The sequence below is a fragment of the Tenebrio molitor genome, chromosome 5 (genome assembly GCF_963966145.1).
Source record: "Tenebrio molitor chromosome 5, icTenMoli1.1, whole genome shotgun sequence".
Taxonomy (NCBI): domain Eukaryota; kingdom Metazoa; phylum Arthropoda; class Insecta; order Coleoptera; family Tenebrionidae; genus Tenebrio; species Tenebrio molitor.
The window spans coordinates 4,752,232-4,778,539 of NC_091050.1; the positions used below are offsets into that span (position 1 = coordinate 4,752,232).

Genomic DNA, 26,308 nt, shown 5'->3' on the forward strand with positions numbered 1-26,308 from the left:
ATGAAGAGCAAAGAAATATGTTGTATCTCTGTTTGGATGAAGCTCCCCCAAAAGAACACAGATTTGAAAAAATTGAAGAATTTTTGAAAGGAACGCAAGACTTGGAAAAAAATTCAAATATGCTGGCTAGTTTGAAAAGTGAGATGGAAAACTTGCAGCAAGATATTGATCTTAAGATTAATACATTAAGGAAAGTAGCAGGAAATGGTTTAAGGGGAGGTGAAATACATTAATGTATATTTATTCAATGTTTATATGAATTCAAAATATACTATAAGTACAATGCTGAAGATATTTCATTCTTATAACTAGCAATAATGTCTGAGTAAATGTAAAGTTTAAGTCTGTTGACTTAAAATTATGTCCAAATTAAGTACTGTCATATTTATTACACAATAAAAAATAGCAATTATACTTTTAATCCCAATTTAACAACTTGTCTTATTAAATACACTTATGTAAAGGGCACTTGCATCTTATTAAATAAATCAAACAGGATAATGCATAGGGTTAACTTCAGATTGAACATTACGATCAGACATGTAGAAACAAAGCATGCATGGTTGTCCTGTAAAATAAATATGGTAAAAAAAATAACAAATATAACGCTGGCATTATTATTTACAAAAAAAAAGTTTGAACAACATTTGGATAAATGGTTGGTTATAAGTAGGTAATATAGTTTTGTTATAAATGAAACATGAAAATACCAAACCCACAGAACATGTTAATATAACAAACAATTATAAAGCCAGATTCCTTACCTTGAGATGTGAAGTTTTTAGAGAGAACAAATATAACACTGTTAGTTTAAAGAAATTTAATGAAACAAGGAGAACAGAAAATATGCATTACAAGAAAAAATGTCCGCTTTATTTTATAAAAATATTTCGATTTATACACAGATCAGTGGACGGAATGTATTTGCTTGCGGTTCTAAAGCTATAAGTACATGTTTAATAAGTACATCAGTAACATTTTAAAAATCTACAATATAACAGTCTCTAAAATTGGTACATATACAAACAATATAACTTTCGTATAATAATAAAATTATTTTATTCTCGATATGTAGGTAAATTTAAATACTATAGAATTTATATTTCACTCTAATATGTTAGTCTTTTTGTGCAAGATAATTTTGGTCAGGAACTAATGCAATATTATTTTGTTCTCGTTCCTCACCTGCTAATCTTTCATGGCAAATCAGTGTAAAAGCACTAATTTGGATGTATATTCCTAAGTAAATGATATGAAATGATCATATACGACATGTTCGAGTTAAAATTTATCCCAGCCCCATAATGTAAAAAGTAATTTGGTTCGTTAACTGAAGTGAAATTAACGTCATGACAATTACTGCATTGCTTATGATTTTTGTTAATATGAATAAAATAAACAAATCACCTCATCCGTTAATTTCGTTATGGCAATTATGGGGGTAGTAATTGCCACGAGATTAATTTACGAAATATGATATAGAGGAAATAGATAACCGTAAACCTCAATAAGAAAATAAATTATAGAGCTTAATGTGGTAGGTAAATGCGTAAATGCCGTAGGTACAATGTTTTGACAGTAATCTAAGTATGAGTTGCATTTTTGGAATTTCATATAATGCCCTGACGACGAAAAAATGTAAAAATTTAATTAGATCTGAATTAGTCTGTTGGTCAAATTGCAATTGTATTTACAAGTAGGTATGACTAGAAACATACAAAGATTACTGCTATTGCTTCCCTATTTTAATTTTTTCCCAATTTTTTTAAAATGAAAGATTTTCGATACTATTGTCTTTCCACGATGTATAATTTTCTAATTAAAAAATAATTTACATTAACTGTCAATTATAAATTTTGTGCACAATTAAAAGTCTTATAGGTGAGAGATTCATAAGCATTAATTAGCTTTTGTAACATTTGATCATTCTTGTTTCAGCAACTAAATCATTGGATATTACATTTGCTATCATATGGCTGATCGGGAATACTGAAAAACGATTTTATTGTTAACTTGCCTGATGGTTTACAGTGCAGGTGCTCTTCTACAAATTGACAGGGACACGTAAGAGATGGACAATGACGACCCCCCGAGGCCGGTGGGCTAATTAACAACCCACGTACTACATTACGACCCCAACGAGCTGCGTATCGTAAATACAATAAAGTTGCCCTCTCCTGAAAATAGTATATTGTACAACTAATTATGAAAGTCATACTTTTTTTCATGAATTTGGAGTCGATTAACGAGGGCGGAGCCCGAGTTAATCAAGCAAATGAGTGAAAAAAGAGACTTTCATAACGTGTTGAACACGACATTTTTTTTGCATATTGTTGCAAGTTGAGAAATTTGACCTAAAAGGATTTATATAAAATAAAAAACAAAAATGCATTGTATGTAAGTCCTACTCGTACCTATTCTTTGACAATGAATTGAATAAAATGATTGATTTCATTACGATTTTTCGTTAAAAAAAGTGCTACTTTCATTACGATTTTTCATTAAAAAAAGTGAACTTTCGTAATCAATATGCAAAAAAAAGTGACAATGTGTGTACCTTTGTCGCACGATATTACGAAATCCAACAAAAATATAACTAGTAGCTGTTAGATGAAAGTGGCATGATACAGAATAAAGACCTCTAAAAATAATAAATTGACGTTTTGCACGCTTTTGTGCAAAACAGTAGTACTAGTATAAAATGAAAATGTTTAAGAAATCAACAAAAACAAAAGTGCGTAAAATATTCAAATTGTTTAAAATTAGAAAAAAAAAGTAAAATTACTTAGTCAATGCCCCGTCTGGCCAGTAATCTTGACCAAATAGGACAACAATCTCTAATGTCAGTTCTTGGTGGTTTGTTGGCCAATATTTCTTCGACGTACTGACAAGGACAGAGCGCTGAATTGATATGCAACGGATTAGACGGATTACCCAACATTTCGTCCAAGGTCCAATCTAAACGTCTCCTTAGAAAATCTTTTCCCCACCTTTGTATATATCTCAAGAATAACTGCTCTGCTCGACCCTAAATTGCAAGAAAAAATTCTATATAGCAGGAATGGAACTCAAAAATTTACAATAGAGGCCAGAAATGGTGCAGTGGGTAGGGATTGAAATTAGAGGGTCTTACAAAATATTTTAGCACTTTTGTCTTATCCGAATCTCGTAAAATTTTACTGCTTCAATTGAAAGTGATATTTATAAAGAGGAAATACACGTTAAAAGAAATTATGAAATAGTAACATAACTTTATAATAAATAGATATCATAGATATCATAAGAAATCGGGAGATTCTCACTAAAATAATGACGTAGTTTTCTATCGGCATTCTTCTTTGAGAAAACAACTTGCCGACCTTATTTTATACCAACAGTGGGAATCTCTAATACGATTTTTAGATGCATTATTCATACAAAAAAATATCACACCACTCCAATCTGCACCTCTACTGTTGAACAAAATATGTAACTATATACAACGTGTCTCAGAAATAAGTACATACATTAATTTTAACGGGTAATAGAACTCGTTAATAGAAACTATATGCATGTTTAAATATATTTTTTTTAAACCTTGAATTAGTTATTCATTTAAAATTATTGAAAGATTTGGCACAAATTTCGTTACCTGCCTATGGAGATTATTTGCTTCGGCGATACTGATAAGCGAAGAAGAAAAAACAAATGCAAGAAAATGTTCACTTGTTTTTTGCCAACTTATGCACAGCGGCTAACTGCTGCGCCCATTATTGTGACGTATAATGATAAAATTGATAAGGGTGGAAGAGACAAAAGAGAATCAAATGGCATTAAATGAAAACAATTTTAATAATAAATATTTTTATTCACAATCGGTTAGTACAGTGAGCGATTACTCGTGTACACATCAACCGGTCAGTCAATGTTTTGCGCTGATTTTACAAAAACTATTATTTCACGGTCACTGAAATGAACATTAATTTCGAAAAAATGGTACGTAATAATTTTGTTGTTCTTGACGAGATCTGTCACTAGTTAAAATTAATTTACTTATTTTTGAGACACGTTGTATAAAATGTGCAACAAAATTCACAAATAAGAATAAATTAGTTTAAAATAAATTTTGGACCTTGTTTAATAACAACCACTACCTTTTATGAAGATATAATATTAAGGTTCATTTTCAAAAGGCCTTTGAAATTATTTTATTATTTGTGCAAACAAGTTTGAAGGACAATTTCGATAATAGTCAGCACGTATAGCAATATTTTCATTAACGTGCTTTGTATTCTTTAAATGTGTATTGTTAAAAACAATCTACTCCACTACTCTTACCTGTTTTCTGGATAGTCTTGTTGTCCGACTTCCTTGAATGACGATGTCGTTAGCAGTAATATCCATCCTTTGTTCCCAACCATTGGACGGATCTCTCTCTTGCTGATCAATGCTCGTTTGCAAGTGTGCTATACATGGAGCAGAATCCATATACAAGAAGCAGAGATTTACTTTATGACAAGATATTTTTCCTCGGTCGTCAAGTGCTATCACAATTTTATGCCTGAGCAATTGCTTATTTACATGTGCCAAACATCGTTCCAGATTACGTGATAATTTATACTTCAGCCACATTGAAAAGAAAATTGCTGCTGCATTTAAAACTAACCAACCAATACCTAACCCAAAAAGTGTTAGACCAGATAAACCAGAAAATAGTAAACCTAGTAGTACGGAGAAAGCGAGAATTATCCAAACTACCAAAACTCGCTTGTAACAAACATTGTATAAGGTAAATCTGAAGTCATTGACTAAAAGTTCCATGGCTTGGACGTATTCTTCCACAGTTAACTGAAAAGAAGAGTGTCTTGTTACTCTTGGAATGTTAGCATGTTGTACATACATTCGAGATTCGAGTACATAATTTTGATCATAATTATGAATACGTATGTCCTAATTTTACATTTCTTTAATGATTCACAATAGCGATTTTTCTTTCACGTCGTAAAACAAAGTAGATTTTAATTAAAACTAAAAATCTTTCCATAGTTGTGTTTCTAGAAACGTTAGTTTCAGTCACAATAACTCATGAAACAGGTACCATGGAAAAAATATTTAAATAAAAAGGAAACAAAGCGTCGAATATGGCTATCAGGTTCGAATATTATGTTTAAAGTAACGTTGAATAAAGAAGTTACATGTTATATTTGCATTGTTCATTTGGTCGTAGAAAAAGTATAGTAAGTATGCAACTCGTTTATAAACTTCTTTACGAGTAGACTCGTTTATGAAACACTCGCTCCACTACGCTCCGCTCGTGCCTAATAAAACTCGTGTCTAAAGTGCCGTTTATAAATCTTGTTGCCTAATATAATATTTTAAGCTGATGTTTAAATTAGACATAAAAATAATTTCCAATAAAAAAATCCGCTAATCGCTGGTTATATCTTTACGTAACCATTTTTTTTTTCGTATACCTACACCCTTTATGTCTAGATTTAATAAAAATTTCAAGCACGTAAATTTTATGCCGGAAGTGAGAAAACTTTACGCTACTTTAACGGAAATCAATTATGTAAAGTAATTCCTATAACGTTGTTACTTTATCTACATTTTAATTACATATATTCACGCCACCATATCAGAACTTGCTAGATAAATACATTATGTTCATGGTTTTGTAACCTTGAGTATTCCATTACTTCCATTAGACATGTCGCGCTAAGCAATACTAACTAAATCTCATAACGTCGCAAGTCACCTATAATATTTATTGTCGGGTTAAAGAAACATCGCAAAACCGGAATTGGTGATATTAATAAACTGAAAGTTTATTAATGGAAGAAAAGAAAAAATACTTTATAAAAGTCATATTAAAGTTATAAAAATCGAACTAATAAAAATTTTAATGGGTTCCAATTCACTGCCAAAGTTAAATCACAATTATTTACTTCTAAACAAATAAACAATACGCAATAAGCGTTCACGTTTTCAAATGATTTGATAAAAAAAAAAACAATAAAACACATGTATTTTTATTTTACTATTTGCCGATATATGTAACTATGTACTATGCGGGCCAAAAAATTTTGGCCGTCATTGTCTGTCAATTCAAAAAAAAAAAAAAATTGTAATCCGTACTTTATTGTCATCATGATTACCGTCTTGATTATGAACGTTATTTTGTGGGTGGTAAATTTCAAAACTCAAAATTATTTTGTCATTTCTACTACACAGAACGTTTACCTCAGGTTATCTATGTACGATTGCTCTAATTTTGTTCATTCATGTCGGATTTTTGGAATATCTGAGCTTCAAACAGTTTAAATTGATTGTCAAAATGACAAGAATCGAAAGTAGGGTTACGATTCCTAAAGGTTTATTTACACTTTTCTTGAATGTCAAGAAAGTGACGGCCAAAATTTTGTGGCCGCCATAGTATCTACTTACAACATAAAACAAATATTCATGAATTTTTTGTAGTTTAAATTAAACTAAACATGCAATGGAAAAAACAGTTGCCGAACCGTTAAAAGTTTGCTGAAGTAGCTCTACTGTACTCCGAAAAATTTATAAAATTTTGAAAATGTAAAATATACCAAATGTTATGGAAGTTCACGTAATAAATTTAACACCAATAGGACTCGTTAAAATAAACAGTTATCGCACGCACGCAAGGAGTAAGTGCGATAAAATGCCTTATAAACGAGATGTCATACAGTATTTTTTCTACTTTGCCACTTTTTCAATGAAAAAAATAATTTAAAATTTAAAACCGTTAAAGTTGAAGGATTCCACCCAAGGTCACGTCTGCGGTCTGCCGCAACACCACAGTATCGGTCAAAATTAAAAAATTAAATTTCACTATTTTTAGTATTACATATTATTATATCACGCCTTTTCCTATTACGATACGCAAAACAGTATCGTAATAGCATCAGTACGAACGCAAAGTAGAAAAAAATATGCAACACACGTGTTACATAATACATAAATAACTACATATTATGAAAACACTTTGTAGTACGGTTTTTGGCACGTCTTTTTTACCGTCTCACCGTCTGAAAAGTTCGAGTTTACGCATAGGAGGTATTGTCGTCGCAATGACGACATTCTTTATTTCAATTATCACATTTTGGGCGCGTGTGGTGTCAAAGTCAAACAAACTGTTGATTAATGACAACTTGAGTAAAGACTTCAAATTTGAAATTTACATTTATCAAATAAAAAAAAATCAAAGAAAATAAATCACTTTTTTAGTCTTGTATACATTTTTTGATTGGCAAATGTTTATTGGTGTTGTAAATATCTTTTTTTTTAAACGTAAAATTTTTACTTACAGTCAAACCTTGAGCCATTAATTCTTCAGGCACTAGCTCTGGACGGAATTGAGCAGGTGTTATCCATGGTAAACGAGTATTCACAGGTAAAAGTGTAACAATAATATCACCATTTGCTGTGATACATCAAAAAATATTAGCTGTTAATTATGCATGACAAAAACTTACAAAATCCTTGTCGAATTGGCTCAACAGTGGCAACTGGTAACTCTACATTTCTCATTGGTTTTGGATCCAAAACAGCGACATTATTTTCTGACGGTTTACTTATACTTCTCTCTAAATTAACGTGAACACTTTCTGTAGCTATCACAGCTGGTGTATCTTTTGCCTTGTCAGTTCCATCTTCGTCAAACTGCACCCAACCCTTGACTGGTGCAGGTTGTGGTGTAGGGTTAACACTGTCACCTTGGCCTATTTCGCTTTTATGTGGTACATTATTTTCACTCATCCTGATTTTTAGTTTTTCGTTTAAAATTCGCAAATTATTTGGTTATAAACATTTTTCCCAATAAAAAAAAGTTACTTTTACGCAGAAACTGCGTGCAAACGATAAAACGTATGATCACGGATGTCAAAACAAAGAGGGGGCGGAACTCTCTACAGGTAAGACCAACCAGGTGAGGTGGCATTTTAAAAAAGTACATTTTCACCTGCATAAACATGTGGGAGACTTATTAACAATCAATCCGCTAGATGTCAGTGATATCACCACAACAGAAACGTCAATACGGAACTGCAGTAACAAACCCGAAAAGTTAAAAATGTTGTTACACAATCTAGGTCTGTGTAACAACAATAAACTTTTTGCTAATTAAGGAAAAAAAACACATCTAGTATTTTATTTTTAAATCTTCTTTGCAATGGTAAAATAGCTTCTTAAGAGGGAAAATCAGGCTGGATGACTTTTTTTTTTAAATAAATTTAATTTCCACGTTACATCAACATGAAGGTCACCAATTAAAAAAAATCACCCTAAATATGTAGTATTAAAAACTTCGATATTAATTAATTGAATCTTTAAATAGATACCATACAAAACACAATCTCAAGAAAATTTAGTTTTTTCACAATTCTAAACATTCCATCATGTGTCCTAAAATAAAACTTGTTTAATCTCTTAATAGCCATAAGATAATTTAACTGACTGAAAGTAAAAGTCTCTCAATTGCCGCTGAAACGTCGCCAAAAGTGGCTACCAATGCCTGAAGATTCGCCTCCCTGTTTGTAAAACCCATGGAAGTCAGTTGCTCCAATTGTGCTTGATAACGTTCTTCAGGGGGTAAATTTTCACTTTGACTGTTCATTCCAGCAACCATTCGAGCCATGAACTCTGAAAACGTGTCTGTTGGTGGTGTGGTAGTAGGAGCAGTTCTTGTTGTAGTATTATTTGTAGTGGTGCTAGTCACTGTCTCAGCAGCAGTAGTACTTGTACCAGTTGGATTCAATAAGTTGGGAGCAGTTTGTCTTAATGTTTCCATACCTTGCTGAATTTGCATAATGGCGTTAAGAGCTTGAGGATTTGATAAAACATTTTGCATATCTGGATTTTGCAACTGCTGCAAAAATTGAGGCATCATGTTACGGATCTGTTCTTGTAAAACTGGATTTCCTGCTAGCAATGGATTTTCAGAGAGCAGAGCATTGGCCATGTTTGGGTCTGCAGTTAATGCACTTAACATTGATTGCATGTAAGGTGCTGACAACATATTTTGCATCAGATCAGAATTTTCTAGCATTTGCTGCATGACACTAGCCATTGATCTGTTTTGGGAGCCAGAATTGGCTTGACCTGTCCAAGGATTTGGTACTGAACGGGTATCTTGAGGTTGGTTTGGAGCTGTACTATTTTCAGCTAATCCTGCAAAAGGATTTTGGGTGAACTGTTCTGTTAAACTGGTTAGCATTGGTTCTTGTATATCTCTGTACATTCTTTGCAGTGCATTGTAACCTCCTGGAATACTTTCTAAGTTAGCCATTGCTCTATCATTACTTCTTAATAACTCTTGATATACTGAAGGGTTTCTAGCTAATTCCATTGTCTGTCTCAAAAGTTCAGGATTATTAAGCATGTGACTAATTTCTGGATTGCGTTCTAATAATTCCTGCATTTGTGGATTGCTAGTTATTAAAGTTCTCATATGTTCAGGATCATTCATCAAGCTTTGTGTAAGTGGGTTATCTAAATATAGCTGAAGCAATGCAGGATTGTTCTGCAACTCTCTTTGGAGACGTTGTTGAATTTCAACCAGATTAGAAGAATTCATACCCATTGAACTCAAACCTACTAACCCTCCCAAACTGTTAAACATAAATTGTGATTCTGCTCCATCAGCTGGAGGACGTGTTGAGGTAGAATCAGGTGTGGTAGTAGCTTTTACCACTAAATGAACAGTTAATCCATCTCTAATGTTATGCTGTAAAAGTGTATCATTATCTTTCAAAATTTTTCCAGCAAAAATTAAATTCAATCGATTAGATTCAGCATTAAATTTTTTTGCAATTAATTCCTTAAATGATTTAACGTCTAACGACTCTTCAACTTCAAAAACTTCTTTTTGTTTTTGAGACTTCACTGTAACATTAATTTTCTTTATACTTTGTTCTCCATCTGGTGGTTTCTCTTCATTGCTCTTATTAGCGGTTTCAGGAGTATCAATATTTTCGTCGGCCATAATTATAAACGTCTTATTTTTCAATTTTCGCTTTATTCACAACAATTAGAAAATTTTCAGACAACTTATTTGAGTAAACTTATTTTGACACATGTCGCTATACAATTTAAAAACTTAGGGGAAATAATGGTGGATTTACGTTTATCCCCACATATTTGACAACTTGCTGTTAGGTTAGGTGATATGTGTTATTATTTGTTTTTTTGTGGTGTCATGTCATGACTGATAAACAATTTCAATAAAATATATTGTATACCACAATAGCATAATGAATGGTCACGTAAAAAATACCCCAGAGTCCCAGTTGCAAAGTTTGTTGATTGCAAACTATCTTTTCATTGCTTAATAATGATTTTTCTAGTTGCAATTGGAATGCTCTTGGAGTCTGTTGGAGATAAAAGTCAAATAGTTTTTGAAACTGCAAATGGATCAGTAAGAAAATTAGCGGAAAATCACCCAAATCAAGTATTAACTTCTTGTTGTTATTTTTGTGAACGAAGTCCTAAACCTAATAATGAACATATTTCATCAATTTTAACTATTATGGAAAGAATTTGCATAGATCATATTGTTGAAATAGATGGTGACACTATCCTTTTAATTATAGACTTTTGTTTACACACCATGGTTGAAAATCTCAATTATGAACCAGTTATTCAAATACCTGCTTCCAATGTGTTGGTAGCATTAGGAAGAAAGCACCATATACAGGTTTTGTTTATGTAATTAGGAAGTAATTTAACTATATTGTTAAAATAATATTAATTTAGGTGATGGAAAGTTTACTTGGAAAACTGGAAGTTGGTGTTATCCCACATTACATGGTCCCACACACTTTAGGGGCTTTAGCAAATGCAAATGCATGTGGTGTTATACCTTACCTTAAAAATATTCTTGCCATTATGTTACCCCTTCTTGGTGGTGTGAAATTTGAACCTTTGAAACAAGCTTTTTCTTATGGTAATTAAAAACAAATTGAAAATTAAAATATTTAACATTTAATTAATTTTTAGCTTTAGGCAGCTTTTGTGAGGCTTTGATGGAATATACTTCAAATATTGATCAAGTGCCTGATAACACTATAACAGTAGAAAATTTTCAAATTGAGATTGGTATGTCTTTTGATATTTTATTTGCATCATGGTTACAATCTCGTGAACCTAAAGTGACTGCAAGTGTCCTTAATGCATTGTCTGCAATTTTTCTTGTCTTAAGTGTAGAAAAAGTTACTCAACAAACTCACAGAATCATTCACACTTTATTAAATTTATACAAGAAACAAGTAGATGCTTTTAATATTACAAAGTGTTTGGGATCTATTATTCAAAAAGCTGCAAGTGTTAATGGAACCCTACTAGAACCATTACTTTCAAACATATTGCAAGCTTTATCTGATTTAGTTTGTATTTCTCCTGATTATGCACAACCTGAGCTTTTAAGAAACCACTCTGAAGTATTGAGGTGTTATGAATGTTTTGCTCTTCACTTTACTGATAATACAATTGATCAGCTAATTGTGCAGTTGAGAAATAACAATGAAAAAGAAAGAATCAAAGCCATTTTAGTTATCACTCACCTTACTTCTTATTCTACTGAACATGCTATACAAAGAAGGTTTAAAGATATTATCAAACATTTAAGTGAAATGCTTAATGATCCAAATATCAGGGTGAAGAAGGTCATGATGAAAATTATTGTTGCATTTGCTTGCAAAGGAGTTCTTCTTAACAAAGGTATTGTATATTTAATATACAGTGATAAAGTTTGGAACAAAAGTCATAATAGCGTTATGTGATGTCTTTAAGAAAATCGCTCAGGCAGCAACCTGTCATCAACATTTTATTTTGAATAGAATCTGTTTAAATGACGTCATTGCCCATTGGTTTTTGCGTAATGACATCATCACCAATTTAAATGACAATCCCCACTTTTTTCTTCTTTCTGATAGACCTTCCAATTTTTTTATTAGTCGTGCAGGTATAATAGTAGTTAAACGACTAATAAAAAAAAAAAATTGGTACCTTTACGTAACAAATGTTTTGAGAAAATGACAAATTTTACTTCAAAAATTGAATTTACTTTTTAATGTAAAAATTATGATTGACCTCAAACAAAAATAAACAAACATCAAAGGTTAACAATAAAATTTAATACAAATGTTCAAATTGCTCCCCCGCCAACCAATCGGCACTCACCGACACGTTGTACAGTGCGCTCAATAATGTCACCGGCCCCCTGGAGCGGTCGAATCCATCTTCGGGGCCGGTGTCTTTTTGTCCAGCTCGCTTTTACGGAGCCGCAGTCTTTTTTGTAGAGGGAGAGAATGAAACGCACACGTTTAGACCGTGAACGAAAGTGACAGTGACCGAATCTCGGCCGGCATCGACTGTTTAGTCTTCCGATTAAACAATTATGTTTTACCATTATGAATTAGGAAAAAAGTGAAAGCGTTCTCTCACCCTACCCGGAGCAGGGAAAGGTACCTGCGCGTACTTTACCTGGGTCCAGAGGGTAGGTTGAGAGAGCAACTACGAGCCCAGCACTCAGTCAGATCAGACGGTAGTTCAGAAAATAAACAAATACCAGCGCAAAGCGAGTTTCAATTTCCCGACTCAAATAAAGTACATTCGCCGGTGAAAATCCTCATCGGTGACAAAACATTGGTCCTTCGAACCGGATTCGGTAGCGTATCGTCAATCCAACAAGTGAGGATTCGGTAGTGTATCGTCAATCCAACAAGTGAATCAATCAAGAAAAGTGGTCGTGTCCAGAACTCACGGGCAAAAGCACACAGCAGCGACTCCACGCATTCAACCACCAGGGAATTCAGCGTCTTCAGGAACCAGAAGTCGAGAACATCGCAACACATTAAGGCAAGTGAGCTCCAATTTTCCTCATTTTTCACTTTCCCATACGCGTTTGAGGCAATCCTCAATTTGGGCTACGAGTCTGCATTTCATGTTAGGTCAATTCTATTGTTAGGTAGCTCGTCAGTTACACGTTTTTTGAGTCAATTTTAAAAATCTTCAATCATCATGGTACTCACGCGTTCGCAAACCCACGAGAACCCTCATCTTGACGATGTTGAGGGTCAGGACAATTCAACAAAGTCGCAGTTAATCATGTTACTGTCGAAGCGAGAACGAATCGTAAGTTCATTAGGTCGGGTAAGAAATTGGTTTGAGAGGAATGGCGATGCTAGTAGTTCCGCTATACAAGTTCGGCTTCGCGATTTCGCCAATATTAAAGTACAGTTTGACAACGTGCAAACAGAGATAGAGGCAGTCGACGATCAAGTCAATGAGTTAGAGCACGAGAACAACAGGCAAAACTTCGAAGATTCGTATTACGATCTTTATGCGGCTCTCGAAGACGCGGTTAACAAGTCAAACAGTTCTATCGCGGCAACAAGCAGATCACATACGACGGGTGATGTGACCAATCGAGGTCCAATTAGTAGCCTACTTCAATTGGCACCGATCGATATAAAACCGTTCTCGGGGCATTATACGGAATGGTTACCATTTTTTAACACGTTTCGCGCTTTAGTGCATGATGACCCGCGTTACCAGAACCGAAATTTGGAAAAACTCCATCAATTACGCAACTGTTTACGTGGAGAGGCTCTCGAAGTTATCCAAGCACTACCGATTTCGGCAGAAAACTACGAGACCGCCTTATCGTCACTAAGGAGTCAATTCGAGAACAAACGGCTGATCGTTCAGCATCACGTCAACAATCTCTTCAATCTTCCGCAAGTTTCAAAAGATTCAGCGCGTTCTCTGAGACTTTTGGTAAACACGGTAAACACGAATCTTGATGCTCTAAATTCGTTAGACATCAACACCACTTCATGGGATCCGCTGTTGATACACATAATCACATCGCGGTTAGATTCCCTATCACGCCACAAATGGGAAGAATCCCTCAAAACAACAGAACCTCCATCGAAAGCGCAGTTAATAACTCACTTGACGCAACGGTGTAATTTATTAGAAGCCCTCGAAATTAACAAGAATCTTTCGAAAACGGTCCCAACGACTAGGGATAATGATCAGAAGGCAGGAAACAAGAATTCTACAAAAAGTTTTGCCGTGCAAGACAAGGTCAATTTTTCTTGTTATTTCTGCGAAAAGTCGCATTCACTCTACAATTGCCCGGGCTTTCTAAGATTACATATCGCGGATCGCGAGTCACAGGTGAAACGGATGAAACTCTGCAAAAATTGCTTGCGCCCATCACATGAGGCCAAGGACTGCAAATCAGCGAGTTGCAAGTTATGCCACCAGAAACATAACACGTTGCTGCATCCGTACGTTCCGACACGCGTAACCACGGAGCCACAACCGTCCGTTATTAATTGCAACCAAAGCAAAACCCAATCCGAAGTTCTGTTGTCAACGGTCATCGTGAATGTCCGAGATCGTTTTGGTAATCTGCAGCCGTGTCGTGCTCTTCTAGACGCCGGTTCGCAGTCAAATTTCATTTTACAATCTACCTGTAAACGGCTAGGTCTCGCGATGCAATCAATCAACTTATCCGTTACGGGTTTTGAAAAGTCAATTTCAACAATCAAAAACTCGGTTGACGTGGAAATACATTCATTGGCCACGTCTTACAAAGAAAAATTGCATTGTCTTGTCTCCAAAACAATCACACAAAACATTCCGTCAAATTCATTTTCAAAGAAAGATGTTGGCATTCCCAAGAATATTCGCTTAGCAGATGAGGAATTCAATGTTTCGAGACCCATCGACCTCTTGATAGGCGCCGAAATATTCTGGAAAACACTATGCGTCGGTCAAATCAAAGCAGAAAGTACCGGTCCGATCTTTCAGAAAACGGTATTCGGGTGGACTATTGGAGGTCCAAGTACAATTTCCGACAGCGACCGTCATAAAAACATCCTGTGTAATATGAATGCAAACGCGTCGGCGGCACTTGAAAAGCAAGTAGAGAAATTTTGGTTGTTAGAAGGGTACAATGACAGCAATAAACCCCGCACTAAAATTGAGAAATTCCATGAAAACAATTTTGAAGAAAACGTGACTCGAACAAAGGACGGCAGGTTCCAAGTAAGACTCACTTTCAATGACAAATTGTCAAAGCTAGGTACCTCTCTAAAAATCGCAGAGAAACGGTTTATGGCATTAGAGCGGAACTTTTCAAAGATACCTGAAGTAAAACTTTATTACGGGCAATTCATGAACGAGTACATCCACTTAGGCCATATGACATTGACGGGTACCATTCAAAACGTTATTGACGATTCATCCAGATGTTTCCTCCCTCATCATGCGGTTTTCAAAAGCGACGGCAACGCCGACAAGATTCGCGTAGTTTTCGACGGATCCGCGAGAACCTCGACAGGAGTCAGTTTGAATGAAACGCTAGATGCAGGGCCCAAAATACTAAACGACATCTTTCCGATCTTGATCAAATTCCGAACATTTAAATACGCATTTTCGGCAGACATATGCAAAATGTATCGTCAGATTCTCATTCACCCTGATGACAGACGGTACCAACAAATTCTCTGGCGTGATCATCCCGCGAAACCACTCGGTGTTTACGAATTAAATACGGTTACGTACGGGTTAACATCGTCTCCGTATGCTGCAATTAAATGTATTAAAATGTTAGCGGACGCGGAATGTCAAAAACATAGTAAAATATCGGAAACAATACACGAGGATTTTTACGTCGACGACGTGTTAACAGGAGCGAACACGTTACAAGAAACGATCCAATTACGCAACGATTTAGTCACAATACTAAAACGCGGATGTTTTGGACTATCAAAATGGGCATCAAATTCGCCAGAAATTCTACTTGATAACACTGCAGGAGACTCATTGGTTCCATTAGAACGCAAAACTACGGAATCAAAAACATTAGGCCTCTTATGGGACACCAATCATGATTGCTTTCGTTATTCAAGTCATCTTCCAGCAACAAAGAAAGTCACGAAGAGGTCAATACTTTCAATTTCGTCGCAAATTTTCGATCCTTTAGGTCTGTTAAGTCCAGTAACAGTGAAAGCAAAAATGCTGATGCAGGAATTGTGGTCGCTAAAATTGGGCTGGGATGAAAGCGTTCCGACGGTATTGCACTCTACCTGGAATGAGTGGCGACAAGAGTTGCACCTCATAAATCAATTCGAGATTCCGCGATACATTTTCAACCATCCATCGGTTACGACGGAAGTGCACGGCTTCGCGGACGCTTCCGAAAAGGCCTACGGTGGAGTTATTTACATTCGGACAATTCAACCTGACGGCAAAATATCGGTAAATATTTTGTGCGCAAAAAGTAGGGTTGCACCACTGAAGGTGACTCAGTTACCCCGATTGGAATTATGCGCGGCACTTCTCGTCAGTCAATTATACAAGGTTATCATAAAAGCATTGAAAATTGACGTAAGCAACACATTCTTTTGGACAGATTCGACAATCTCATTAGCATGGATCGCCGCGAAATCGAGTTCACTCAAGACCTTTGTGTCAAATCGCGTCGCAGAAATTCAGGAACTGACTGACAACTGTAACTGGGGATATGTTCCGTCCGCGAGCAATCCAGCTGATATTATATCCCGCGGTTCCTCGGCTGGTCAACTTGTTAAAAACGACATGTATTGGCACGGGCCCACGTTTTTAAAATGTGACGAGCGGTTTTGGCCAAAGGTACCGAAGACTATACCCTCAGGCGACGCCATTCCCGAACGAAAAACGCGTTGTTTAGCGGTCGCGCTACCTGCTAAATGGGATTTACTTTCCAAATTCTCCGAATTTAACAAGTTATGCCGAATTCTAGCGTGGATACTTCGTTTCAAACACAATACGGTTGCAAAATTAACCAAAAAGCAAGACGACATACACCACGGCTGTCTCTCGTGTGTAGAATTGAACGATGCGCGAAAAATCATAACACGACTCGTACAGGAATCGGCGTTTCCAGATGAAATAAATGCGTTAAAATCAAACAAATCGCTAAAAAGCAACAGCAAACTGCTCACACTCAACGCATACATCGACAAGGATGGTATTATATGTGTAGGGGGTAGATTGAACAAAAATTCATTAATTCGTGAAACCCAAAAACACCCATACGTGATACCCAAAGACCATCACGTCACACAATTGATAATACGGCATTATCACAATCAAAACCTGCATTCGGGAGCACAAGCCACGCTCGCGGCTATCCGACAACAATTTTGGATTTTAAACGGTCGCAGCGCGGTACGACAAGTCATTCGAAAATGCGTACCATGTTTCCGTGTCAAACCCACGTCCTCAAAACAAATCATGGGGGATTTACCATCGTATCGGATAGAACCAAGTCGCGTTTTCGAACATACCGGATTAGATTATTGTGGACCAATCAAAATCAATCTAAATCGCGGACGAGGAAAACCAAAAATTAGTAAAGCGTACATCGGGGTATTCATATGCATGTCAAGCAAAGCCATTCATCTCGAACTAATTTCAGACTGTTCTACTGAGAGTTTTTTGAGTGCACTAAAACGATTTGTGTCAAGACGGGGCAAACCCAGGTACATACATTCGGATAATGCAAAAACATTCGTTGGCGCAGAGGCGGAATTACAGCAGATGTTAAAATCAACCAAGTTTCAGACACATGTAGTCAATCCCTTGATAAATGACAATATCACATTTTGTTTTATCCCACCGTCCGCACCTCACATGGGGGGTCTCTGGGAATCTGCGGTCAAGTCAGCTAAACATCATTTAAAACGTGTAGCTGGCAATGCGTTGTTTTCATTTGAAGAAATGCAGACACTATTAACCCAAATCGAGGCCTGTCTCAACTCGCGTCCTTTAACACCATTGTCATCTGACCCAAATGACCTGAACCCTTTGACTCCCGGCCATTTCCTCACCGGAGCTCCCTTGAACGCGATCCCGGAACAGGACACCACCTTCACCGCCACCAACAGATTGTCCCGGTGGCAACGAGTCTCACAGGCGCAGCAACATTTCTGGAAGCGGTGGTCCAAGGAGTATCTAGGCCATTTACAACATCGCAGAAAATGGAAAAGGAGCACCCCAGATGTGACCATCAACGATCTTGTGATCATTCGTGAAGACAACACTCCTCCAGTGACCTGGCGAATGGGACGCATCATCATGACTCACCCTGGAACGGATGGCCACGTTCGCGTTGTCACTATCAAAACAGCAGCGGGGGTCCTCAAACGCCCCATCACAAAAGTGTGTGTGCTTCCAGCAAATGAGTGATGTGCCACGAACAACACACAGTGCCGCGAAAAGGTGCTTCGCAGTGCTAGTGGTCCACAGACGCTGTCAGTTTTAGTTTAGTTAAGTGTAGGTTAGTTTAACTGTGATTTTGAACAATTAATTACGATTGCATTTTTTGTTTTGTTTTTAGTTATAGTTTAGTTAAGTTAGAGTAGGATGTATATTTGTTGAAAGAGGACCTTTCAAGGTGCCGGACCATGTTTAGTCTTCCGATTAAACAATTATGTTTTACCATTATGAATTAGGAAAAAAGTGAAAGCGTTCTCTCACCCTACCCGGAGCAGGGAAAGGTACCTGCGCGTACTTTACCTGGGTCCAGAGGGTAGGTTGAGAGAGCAACTACGAGCCCAGCACTCAGTCAGATCAGACGGTAGTTCAGAAAATAAACAAATACCAGCGCAAAGCGAGTTTCAATTTCCCGACTCAAATAAAGTACATTCGCCGGTGAAAATCCTCATCGGTGACAAAACATCGACTATTTATTGAAAAGTTGGAACAAGCGCGGGCAGCGCGAACGAAGAGTATGTGGTGGTATATTAAAATGAAGCCTCGATTTTAAATAAATAAAAAAAGTGGGGATTGTCATTTAAAAAAATTGGTGATGACGTCATTATGCAAAAACCATTGACGTCATTTAAACAAATTGCACGTTACAGATGCCATTTTTCGAAATAAAATCAACCTGTCCGAGCGATTTTCGTAAAAACATCACAACGCTATTATGAATTTTGTTCCAAACTTTATGGTCATGCTGTGTGTTTATTATACTGAAATTTTTATGTTGAATTTATTTATTTTAACGTCTGTACACAAAGTATATTTTTAAAGAAAACGTCGTTCAAAATATGAAACCATAGATCATGTCAGTTTCAGTATCTTAAAAATAGCACGAGATAAAAAAAATAGCCAAAGTTGACCATGGATCAAAGTTCCCATGTTTTTCCTTAAATTTAATCTTGTTGCTGCCTGTTACGGAAGGAAAATTTTTCCGCCGAAGCAGCTAACTATTTGTGTAACGACGATTACCACGTTATAAGGAAAACTGTTGAATTTTATATTTTTCTTCATGGCTTACTTTGACTTTTTTTTAATAATATCAAATTAATATTAAAGACATATTTTTTCTAGAAATAAATCCTGACGGTCCTGATAAATACATGGAATTTTTGTTAAGATTATGTTGCAAACCAGTTTTAACAAAAAATAATGAAATTGATAGTGGAGAATTGTTTGATATACAAAAATCTGCAGATAACACCCTATGTATGCTAAGTACTTCAGTTCCTGAATTAGAACCAACTCTCTGGCATTTACTGATGCAGTGTTTTCTTGGACCAGCATACGATGAAGCGATTGTTGTTTTGTTACGTTGTTTGACACATTTAGCTTCAAGAAAAAATACATCCGAAATTTGTGACGCTGCGTTTGTGCGAAGTTTAACGCTGTTAGCCATGCCTTTACCTGGTTTTAGAGGAACATTTTTATTGAATTTTCTCAAAAATATAAGGCCGTGTAACGTTGACAGATACAAAGCTGTTTGGGATTCAAAAATTCCACAGTTGGTAAAATATTTAGAACAGAATTACGATAATTTTCATCAACTAGAATGGCAAGATTTGATATTTGATTTTCTTAGTATTCTGCTAGAAGCTGTAAAAGATCAGAAGTTTAACGAATCACTGATTTTAACTGCAAGAAAACAACTAGAGATGTATAACAATAATAGGTAATTGCCAGAAGTATTTTTTATATAGTATTCACATATTTTTTTCTTGATAGGTACATGAACAGCAGCGTTGACCCTTCAGTAAAACAAATTGAAAAGCATTTTCTCTTGAAATGTCTTGCGATGATATTGTGCCATTCCCAAGAAAAAGAAATTATATTACACACTTTAGACGATATTCTGGTAAACGTAAAGTTAACTGATTATACTGAACTCCACGCGTGTGCTGAGGCTGTTGGAATTTGTTCAAGAGTTCACTTGGAATACGTTTTGGACAAGTTATCACTAATACGAAAAGACGTATTGCTAAAAAAATCTGCAAAATTTTTACACTTTTCTTTCATTAAAGATCAAAAACACGAATTGGGAATTGAAAGAGTGAGATATGTTATCATATCCAGTTACGCTGAGATTTGCAATGAAGCTTCAACTGACAAGCTTCTAAAAATAATTGAGTCGGAAATTCTCGATTTCGTGGTTAACGAATTGACCAACTCCAAAGATTTTGCTATACGGAAGGTCTGCTTACGTGCAATTGGAAGTGTTGCCGATGCAATGCATCCCAACAGGAACACGCTTCACATTCGAATGTTTGACAGAGATAAAGTTTTGCAGTTGGTCTCTTCACAAATACATTTACACAGTGGCCCTGAATATATCGAATTATTCCCTGTGATATTACCTGTAATAACTTCATTAGTGCGATTACCTTTACCTCTTGAATCAGAACAACGTTTAAAATTGTTAAAACAATGTTTTGACAATGTGTACAATGCTTCCGCAATTTATTGTAAAATAACTCCAGATAACAACGAGAATTATTACGGAGATCTAAAATTAGTACCGTTCGTAACGTCAAGTTTCACGAAATTAAACCAACTGGTTCAAGAATTATTGATCCAGACGCTTTCACCCGCTACTTTGGATGAAATTGTTACTTTGCTTGAATCATGGCTAGGGCGAAGAAAGGCAGAACAGAGACTTCCTGCAGCTGAAACTCTACGAATGGTTCTACAAACTTATTTGGACAACATGAAGTTTGCATATGATTGCCCTACAACATTTGGACAGACTGGATTTCTATTATCCAAAATAGTACCTAGAAGTACCGACCCAAATAAAAATATAAGAAAAGTGAGACGACAATATATCAGGTGTTATGGAAGTCCACGTAATAAATTTAATCACCAAAAGAACGCTTTAAAATAAATATTTTTTATATATTGAATTTTTTTTTTGATCGAATATTCTTTTTACATTTTTCTAACCCCTGATTTGACACTTCGCTCATGGGATTATCCTATTTTCACGTACTCTCAACTGATGATTACATCAATTGAAATGAAAGAGTAAGTGAAAATGTTTTTGTGCGATAAAAACTTCATAGTTTTTTCGTGTAAATACATGAGCGGGTGCGAATTTTAGGATTCAAATTATATTTAATTTTAACTCTGTTTTGAAGAATTTGCGGAAAAAATTATAAACCAAAAAAAAAGTCCTATCGATGGTTACATTTATTACGTGGACTTCCATAACACCCGATATTTTACTGTCAGGAAACAATACATTAATATACTTTTCAGGTAGCGACTGAATCACTTTGCCTTGTACTTTGTATTGCATCAAGATACGAGGGTCACATGAGAGATCATGATAAACAGCTCAGCAACTCAATGCAACATATTCAGCAGCAAATAGATTCTGAAGAACCAAAATTGCTGTACAATTTAACATCAGATTTAGCCCATATAATATGTTTGAATTTGCCTCATTTTCAACTTATTCACTTTGTAGACGGCCTCATTGAGGCGTTGTTAGACTGCGAAGCCTCCAGTTCCAGCGGGAGCAGTGTAGTTTTGAATATGACTTTGAAGAGTAAGGGCAGCGAATTGCAGGGTCATGTTAATCTTATTTTAGAAAAGTTAATAATTCAACTTGGAAAAATTCAATGTCCGCGAACGAAGTCCTCTACGTTGAGGAGTATTTTAAATTTTGCAACTCATCATTCTAAAGCTGTATGTCAGATTCTGCTCAATCAACCGTTACCTTTTGATGGATCAATTTGCGATTGTTGGGCTGTTCTTTCAACCGACTCGACACTTGTTCTGGATTTGTTTGATACGCTGAAGAAAGTTTTAAAGCAAACTCCGTTATACGAAGAGCAAGGTAATGGTGAAATCAAAATAGCAAACATACAACCCCTTCAAGCAGTTTGTGCTTTACACGAGCTTCTAAAAAATACACAATTGAAGGAAATCTGCAAACAAAATTTTCCTGAATTGTTCGCCATTTTATTGGTCACTTTAGCATCGTACATTGGGACGTCAGCTCCGGCAATAAAATTTACTAGCGATAAAAAAGAAAAATACGGATTCGTTTTAAACAGAGAAGCGTTTAAACTGAAACCAGCAAAAATCGCTTTAGAAACAATAAAATCGTTTTTGATTTGTTGCGAGTACACACAAACTGCTGCGTGTTTGTTGAACTTGATAAGTGTGGAAGCGAATGACGATTTGACGGCGTTCTTGGCAACCATGTCGGATCTCGTTGAAAATGTTTGTCTCGAAAATCCGGAATCACTTTCCTGGTTAGTTGCCTGTCTGGGTCCATATATCAGAGCCGAGTTGGAACCACAGAGGGTGGCAGTGGTGGTATTTTTTGCATTCTTGCTAAAGCAGAAGGCAAATAACCAAGTCGTGCTGGCTGAAAATCTTCTAGAAATGACTTTAGACGTGCAAATGGATCAGAGTTGTTTAGTGAGGAAGATTGCTTTGCAAGGACTTGGATTTGCAGCTGAATATTTAAATTCTGATTTGATCTCTCGCCATTGCCAGCCTATATTGAGTGTATTAATGAACAGTTTAGACTACAACAGTATCGGGTGAGTATTGTCCAAAATAATTCCTTTTAACATATCATCTTCACAATATGAAAATACTAAATAATTCATTGTGTCATTAAAAGAGAATTTTTATATTTCGGCTAATAAAAAATAATAAAAAAGGAATAACTATCCAGAAACTTAGAGTTAGCAGAACTACGAGCAGTTCAAAAGCATTACAGGCGTGTTTCCTGCAATATTCATGAAATTTGGAAACGTTAACTTCTGGAAAACCTGCAGTAAAACCGGTTGTTTTATTAGTTTTATGGAAGTAACTGATGTTGGTGTTAAATATTAAGGAGCTACTAAATTTAGGTTTGATAATCACCACATACGTTAGATTTGAAAATTTTTCGATTATACTGAACCTAACCGTCGCATTTCCTGCTAAAAATTCTATCTGTTCACTATCAAAAAATGTTTTGAGTTCCACATTGGACGCTTTTTGAGTTCCACTATTAAAAATAGTGTATTTCACCAGTACTTCTCTATTCGCGACCACATGCTTGTTTAATACTTGTTGGTGGATAAGAAGTCTTGGATTTGCTTGTATCAGCGTAATAATACTAAAAATAAATGTGACCTTCATGTGAGTGCTAAAACCTGAAATAAAAAAATATTTTGTAATTATTGTAGAAACGAAAGTGATGTTATACTCGAAGGAATGCTAAGTTTTTCTAAATTACTTACAACGTTGGAAGGTCGTAAATTCAGTACTTGCCAAGTGACTGCAGCTGTACGAATAAAACCGTTGTTAGATCATGAAGATGTTTTACTACGGAGGGCTTCGTTTCGCCTTTTGGGCGATTTGGCTCTTTCTCTTGGTCCAGATGTAAATATAGAAGCATTCAGAGAACAAGTACAAGGCAACTTGGTCACACTTATTTTGCACTTGTGTGATCCCGACGTACACGTAATAAAAGCGTGCAAATATACCTTGCGCAAAGTAGCGATTTATTTGGAGAGTCCAAAAGTGAACTCAATGATTCAAGAGCATTTGATTGATGAGGCCAATTTGCATTACGTCGATTTTGTTAAGGACTTGATTAAAATTATGGTAAGTTTCAATAGTTTGACAAGTATGACGGTAATATGACATTAATGTAATAAATATGAATTTCTTTCAGGCGGAAGAAATGCAAGATTTGTTCAATCTATTTATCATGACAAGTTTATCGTACTTAAAGAGTCCATGGGTCGAAATAAGAAGCAATGCAGCACTTATGGTTGGTCTACTTTTTTCACAACTGAGTGCTGAAAATAGGCAGCGAATATCATTAGATACGGTTTGTGATAAACTAATACGATTAATTAACGATGAACATGAAGATGTAAGAATGAGAGCTGTACAAGCAATTGCCTATTTATTTATTGACTAAATATAAATTACTTACCTATTTAACCAAGTCTAAATTATATATTCTAAAGCTTGAAGGCATTCCATTATCGCAATTTTAGGGTTTCAATGATTCTTTAAGAGTTTCAGAGTTTAACAGAATCGACTTTGGTAAACAAAAATTTCGACTCTGCAAAAACAAATGTTTTTTTGTGATATTTTAAGATATTTATTCTGTTATAAGAAAAATCTTAAAAATGTATGTGAAATTATAAAATAAAATATATAATCCTATTAGAAACAAAATTTTATTGAAAAATTAATACCGTCATTTGGATTTATCTTCTGCATATCGTTTTGTAATAGCCTGCGAAACAGATAAGAACGGATGCACGACAGGCATTTCGACTTTTTCAAGTGATACTCCATATGAAAACCGTGGCTTATATCCCGCGTAACCCGGAATCGGTGCATCGTGTGCAAGGCGAAGTTTATCTTGGCTGATCAGTTCACGAATTTTTTGCTTTGTTTCTGCAGAAACTAATCCTTGTACTGGATCAAAACAAGCACCACACCTCAAAAATAAATGCCGAAAAAAGTAAAAAAAAAAAAAAACCGTTTTATATCTACTTCACTGGTGGATCTTTATGTATCCAAAATGTTTTCGTTGGGTCGACGGTTACTTTGATTTGGGCATTCTCCCAACTTTTTCCGTTGTTTCGGAATCCTTCAGGTAGAGGAGGCAACAAATCAGTTTTAAGTTGTACCTGCAAAATTAATTCAAAACGCTTTTACAATAATTTCATTGTGCGTTATTACTGGATCTCCACTCATTTCAACAGTGGTATTGGGAATATGTCTTTCAGCAGCTTGAACCGCTGATTCTTGTATGGCTTTTGTTAGTTCCGAAGTATACATATTAGCACACAACAATTTTCGCATTTCTGGATCATCGACGTCATCAATACTGACGGCCGGAGACATATAAATTCTTGGCCTAGTTTTAATTACTTCTTCTCTGTCTGCACTTTCCGGCAAAACCTTAATTATAATGTTATAAAAGTCACTAGAGCATCAATTTATTAAGTAGTAATATAGTAGATAATGTCATTTAAATTTGTTCAATTTTTGTTAAAGTCCTCGTCTAGAAATAGTCAATTTTGACTTAAATTGTAAATCATTTTACAATAGGAGAGAAAATCGTTTTATAACTACCATAAATAATTCCATAAATAAATAGGGGCTGTTATTTTACCTGATGTTTGCTCTTCCTTGAGTCGGCACTGCACAACAAAGGGGCAATAAAGTTAGAGGGTATTATGGTAGTTATAAGACGGTTGGCTATCCTATTGTAAAATGATTTGCAATTTAAGTCAAAATTGACTATTTCTAGACGAGGACTTTACAACTCATTGAAACTTACTGGTGTATGAAACGGTTCATATGGATTGGTATTAGTAATTTCTTTGGGACGCCAAAGTAAATTAAAAGGTATGTGAACATTTGGACGCCAGTTCGCAAAGGTTTCGTTGTCCTGAAAAACCCATTTACGTCGCGATTTTTCTTTCGTTTCAAATAATTCTTTTTTGCAGTTCATGGTCGCTGGTTTTTCAAGCGGAAATTTTTTATAATCATTTTGATAAGTACTTTCACATTTGAAAATATTTAATTTTATTCGATTATCGAACTTACTCATTATAGTTGGAGCTGAAAACTTAAAATGACAGTACCAAAAATATTTTCAAATTTCACGTCACACAAAAACCATAACAACTAAAATAGATACTTTTCACACTGCATTTTAAAAAACAGCAGTGCGAGTAAATTGTGGTGCTGAATAAATAAAGCCGTTCAAAATTATCACACCACTGCAATTACCTACTGCCTGTATCTTTTTTTTTAATGATTATTCAATATTGGCATTATGCTGGCGTGAAGGGAAATAACTAGACAATAAGACAAGCATTGATTGAAAAAAAAAGATTCTTTATTTTTCTCTTATAATTCCATTTACAATAAGAATTATAGGAAAAAATATCGGGTGGTGCGGTAATTTTGAATAGGGGTTTACATAATTATATTATATGTTAGG

At 35.4% G+C, this 26,308-nt stretch overlaps 4 protein-coding genes across 5 annotated transcripts; 1 reads left to right on the forward strand and 3 right to left on the reverse strand.

Annotated features, from left to right (window-relative positions):
• Positions 1-235: 235 nt before the first annotated feature.
• Positions 236-7,974, reverse strand: LOC138132347 (uncharacterized). Of its 2 annotated transcripts, none has more exons than XM_069049847.1 (5): positions 7,485-7,973; positions 7,317-7,432; positions 4,318-4,827; positions 2,018-2,177; positions 236-568 (listed from the first exon to the last, which is right to left on the reverse strand). In XM_069049847.1, exons 1-5 carry the CDS (start codon positions 7,765-7,767, stop codon positions 489-491), a joined length of 1,149 nt encoding a protein of 382 aa, XP_068905948.1. In that variant the 5' UTR covers positions 7,768-7,973; the 3' UTR covers positions 236-488. The 2 variants fall into 2 exon arrangements, with proteins under 2 accessions (XP_068905948.1, XP_068905947.1); XM_069049846.1 differs by lacking the exon at positions 236-568 and adding an exon at positions 2,786-3,028 and having other exon boundaries at positions 2,036-2,177; positions 7,485-7,974.
• Positions 7,975-8,318: 344 nt separating this feature from the next.
• Positions 8,319-10,134, reverse strand: LOC138132344 (ubiquilin-1-like). The gene is made up of 2 exons (XM_069049843.1): positions 8,465-10,134; positions 8,319-8,412 (listed from the first exon to the last, which is right to left on the reverse strand). The coding sequence occupies exons 1-2, from the start codon at positions 9,989-9,991 to the stop codon at positions 8,404-8,406; spliced, it is 1,536 nt and encodes a 511-aa protein (XP_068905944.1). The 5' UTR covers positions 9,992-10,134; the 3' UTR covers positions 8,319-8,403.
• Positions 10,135-10,153: 19 nt separating this feature from the next.
• c11.1 (maestro heat like repeat family protein c11.1) lies at positions 10,154-24,522 on the forward strand. Its single transcript, XM_069049829.1, has 9 exons — positions 10,154-10,302; positions 10,353-10,702; positions 10,762-10,951; positions 11,005-11,724; positions 19,402-19,999; positions 20,053-21,133; positions 21,583-22,880; positions 23,517-23,937; positions 24,008-24,522. Exons 1-9 carry the CDS (start codon positions 10,260-10,262, stop codon positions 24,257-24,259), a joined length of 4,953 nt encoding a protein of 1,650 aa, XP_068905930.1. The 5' UTR covers positions 10,154-10,259; the 3' UTR covers positions 24,260-24,522.
• On the reverse strand, positions 24,506-25,912 carry LOC138132348 (uncharacterized). Its single transcript, XM_069049848.1, has 4 exons — positions 25,640-25,912; positions 25,036-25,257; positions 24,847-24,983; positions 24,506-24,791 (listed from the first exon to the last, which is right to left on the reverse strand). Exons 1-4 carry the CDS (start codon positions 25,910-25,912, stop codon positions 24,545-24,547), a joined length of 879 nt encoding a protein of 292 aa, XP_068905949.1. The 3' UTR covers positions 24,506-24,544.
• Between the last annotated feature and the right edge of the window lie 396 nt (positions 25,913-26,308).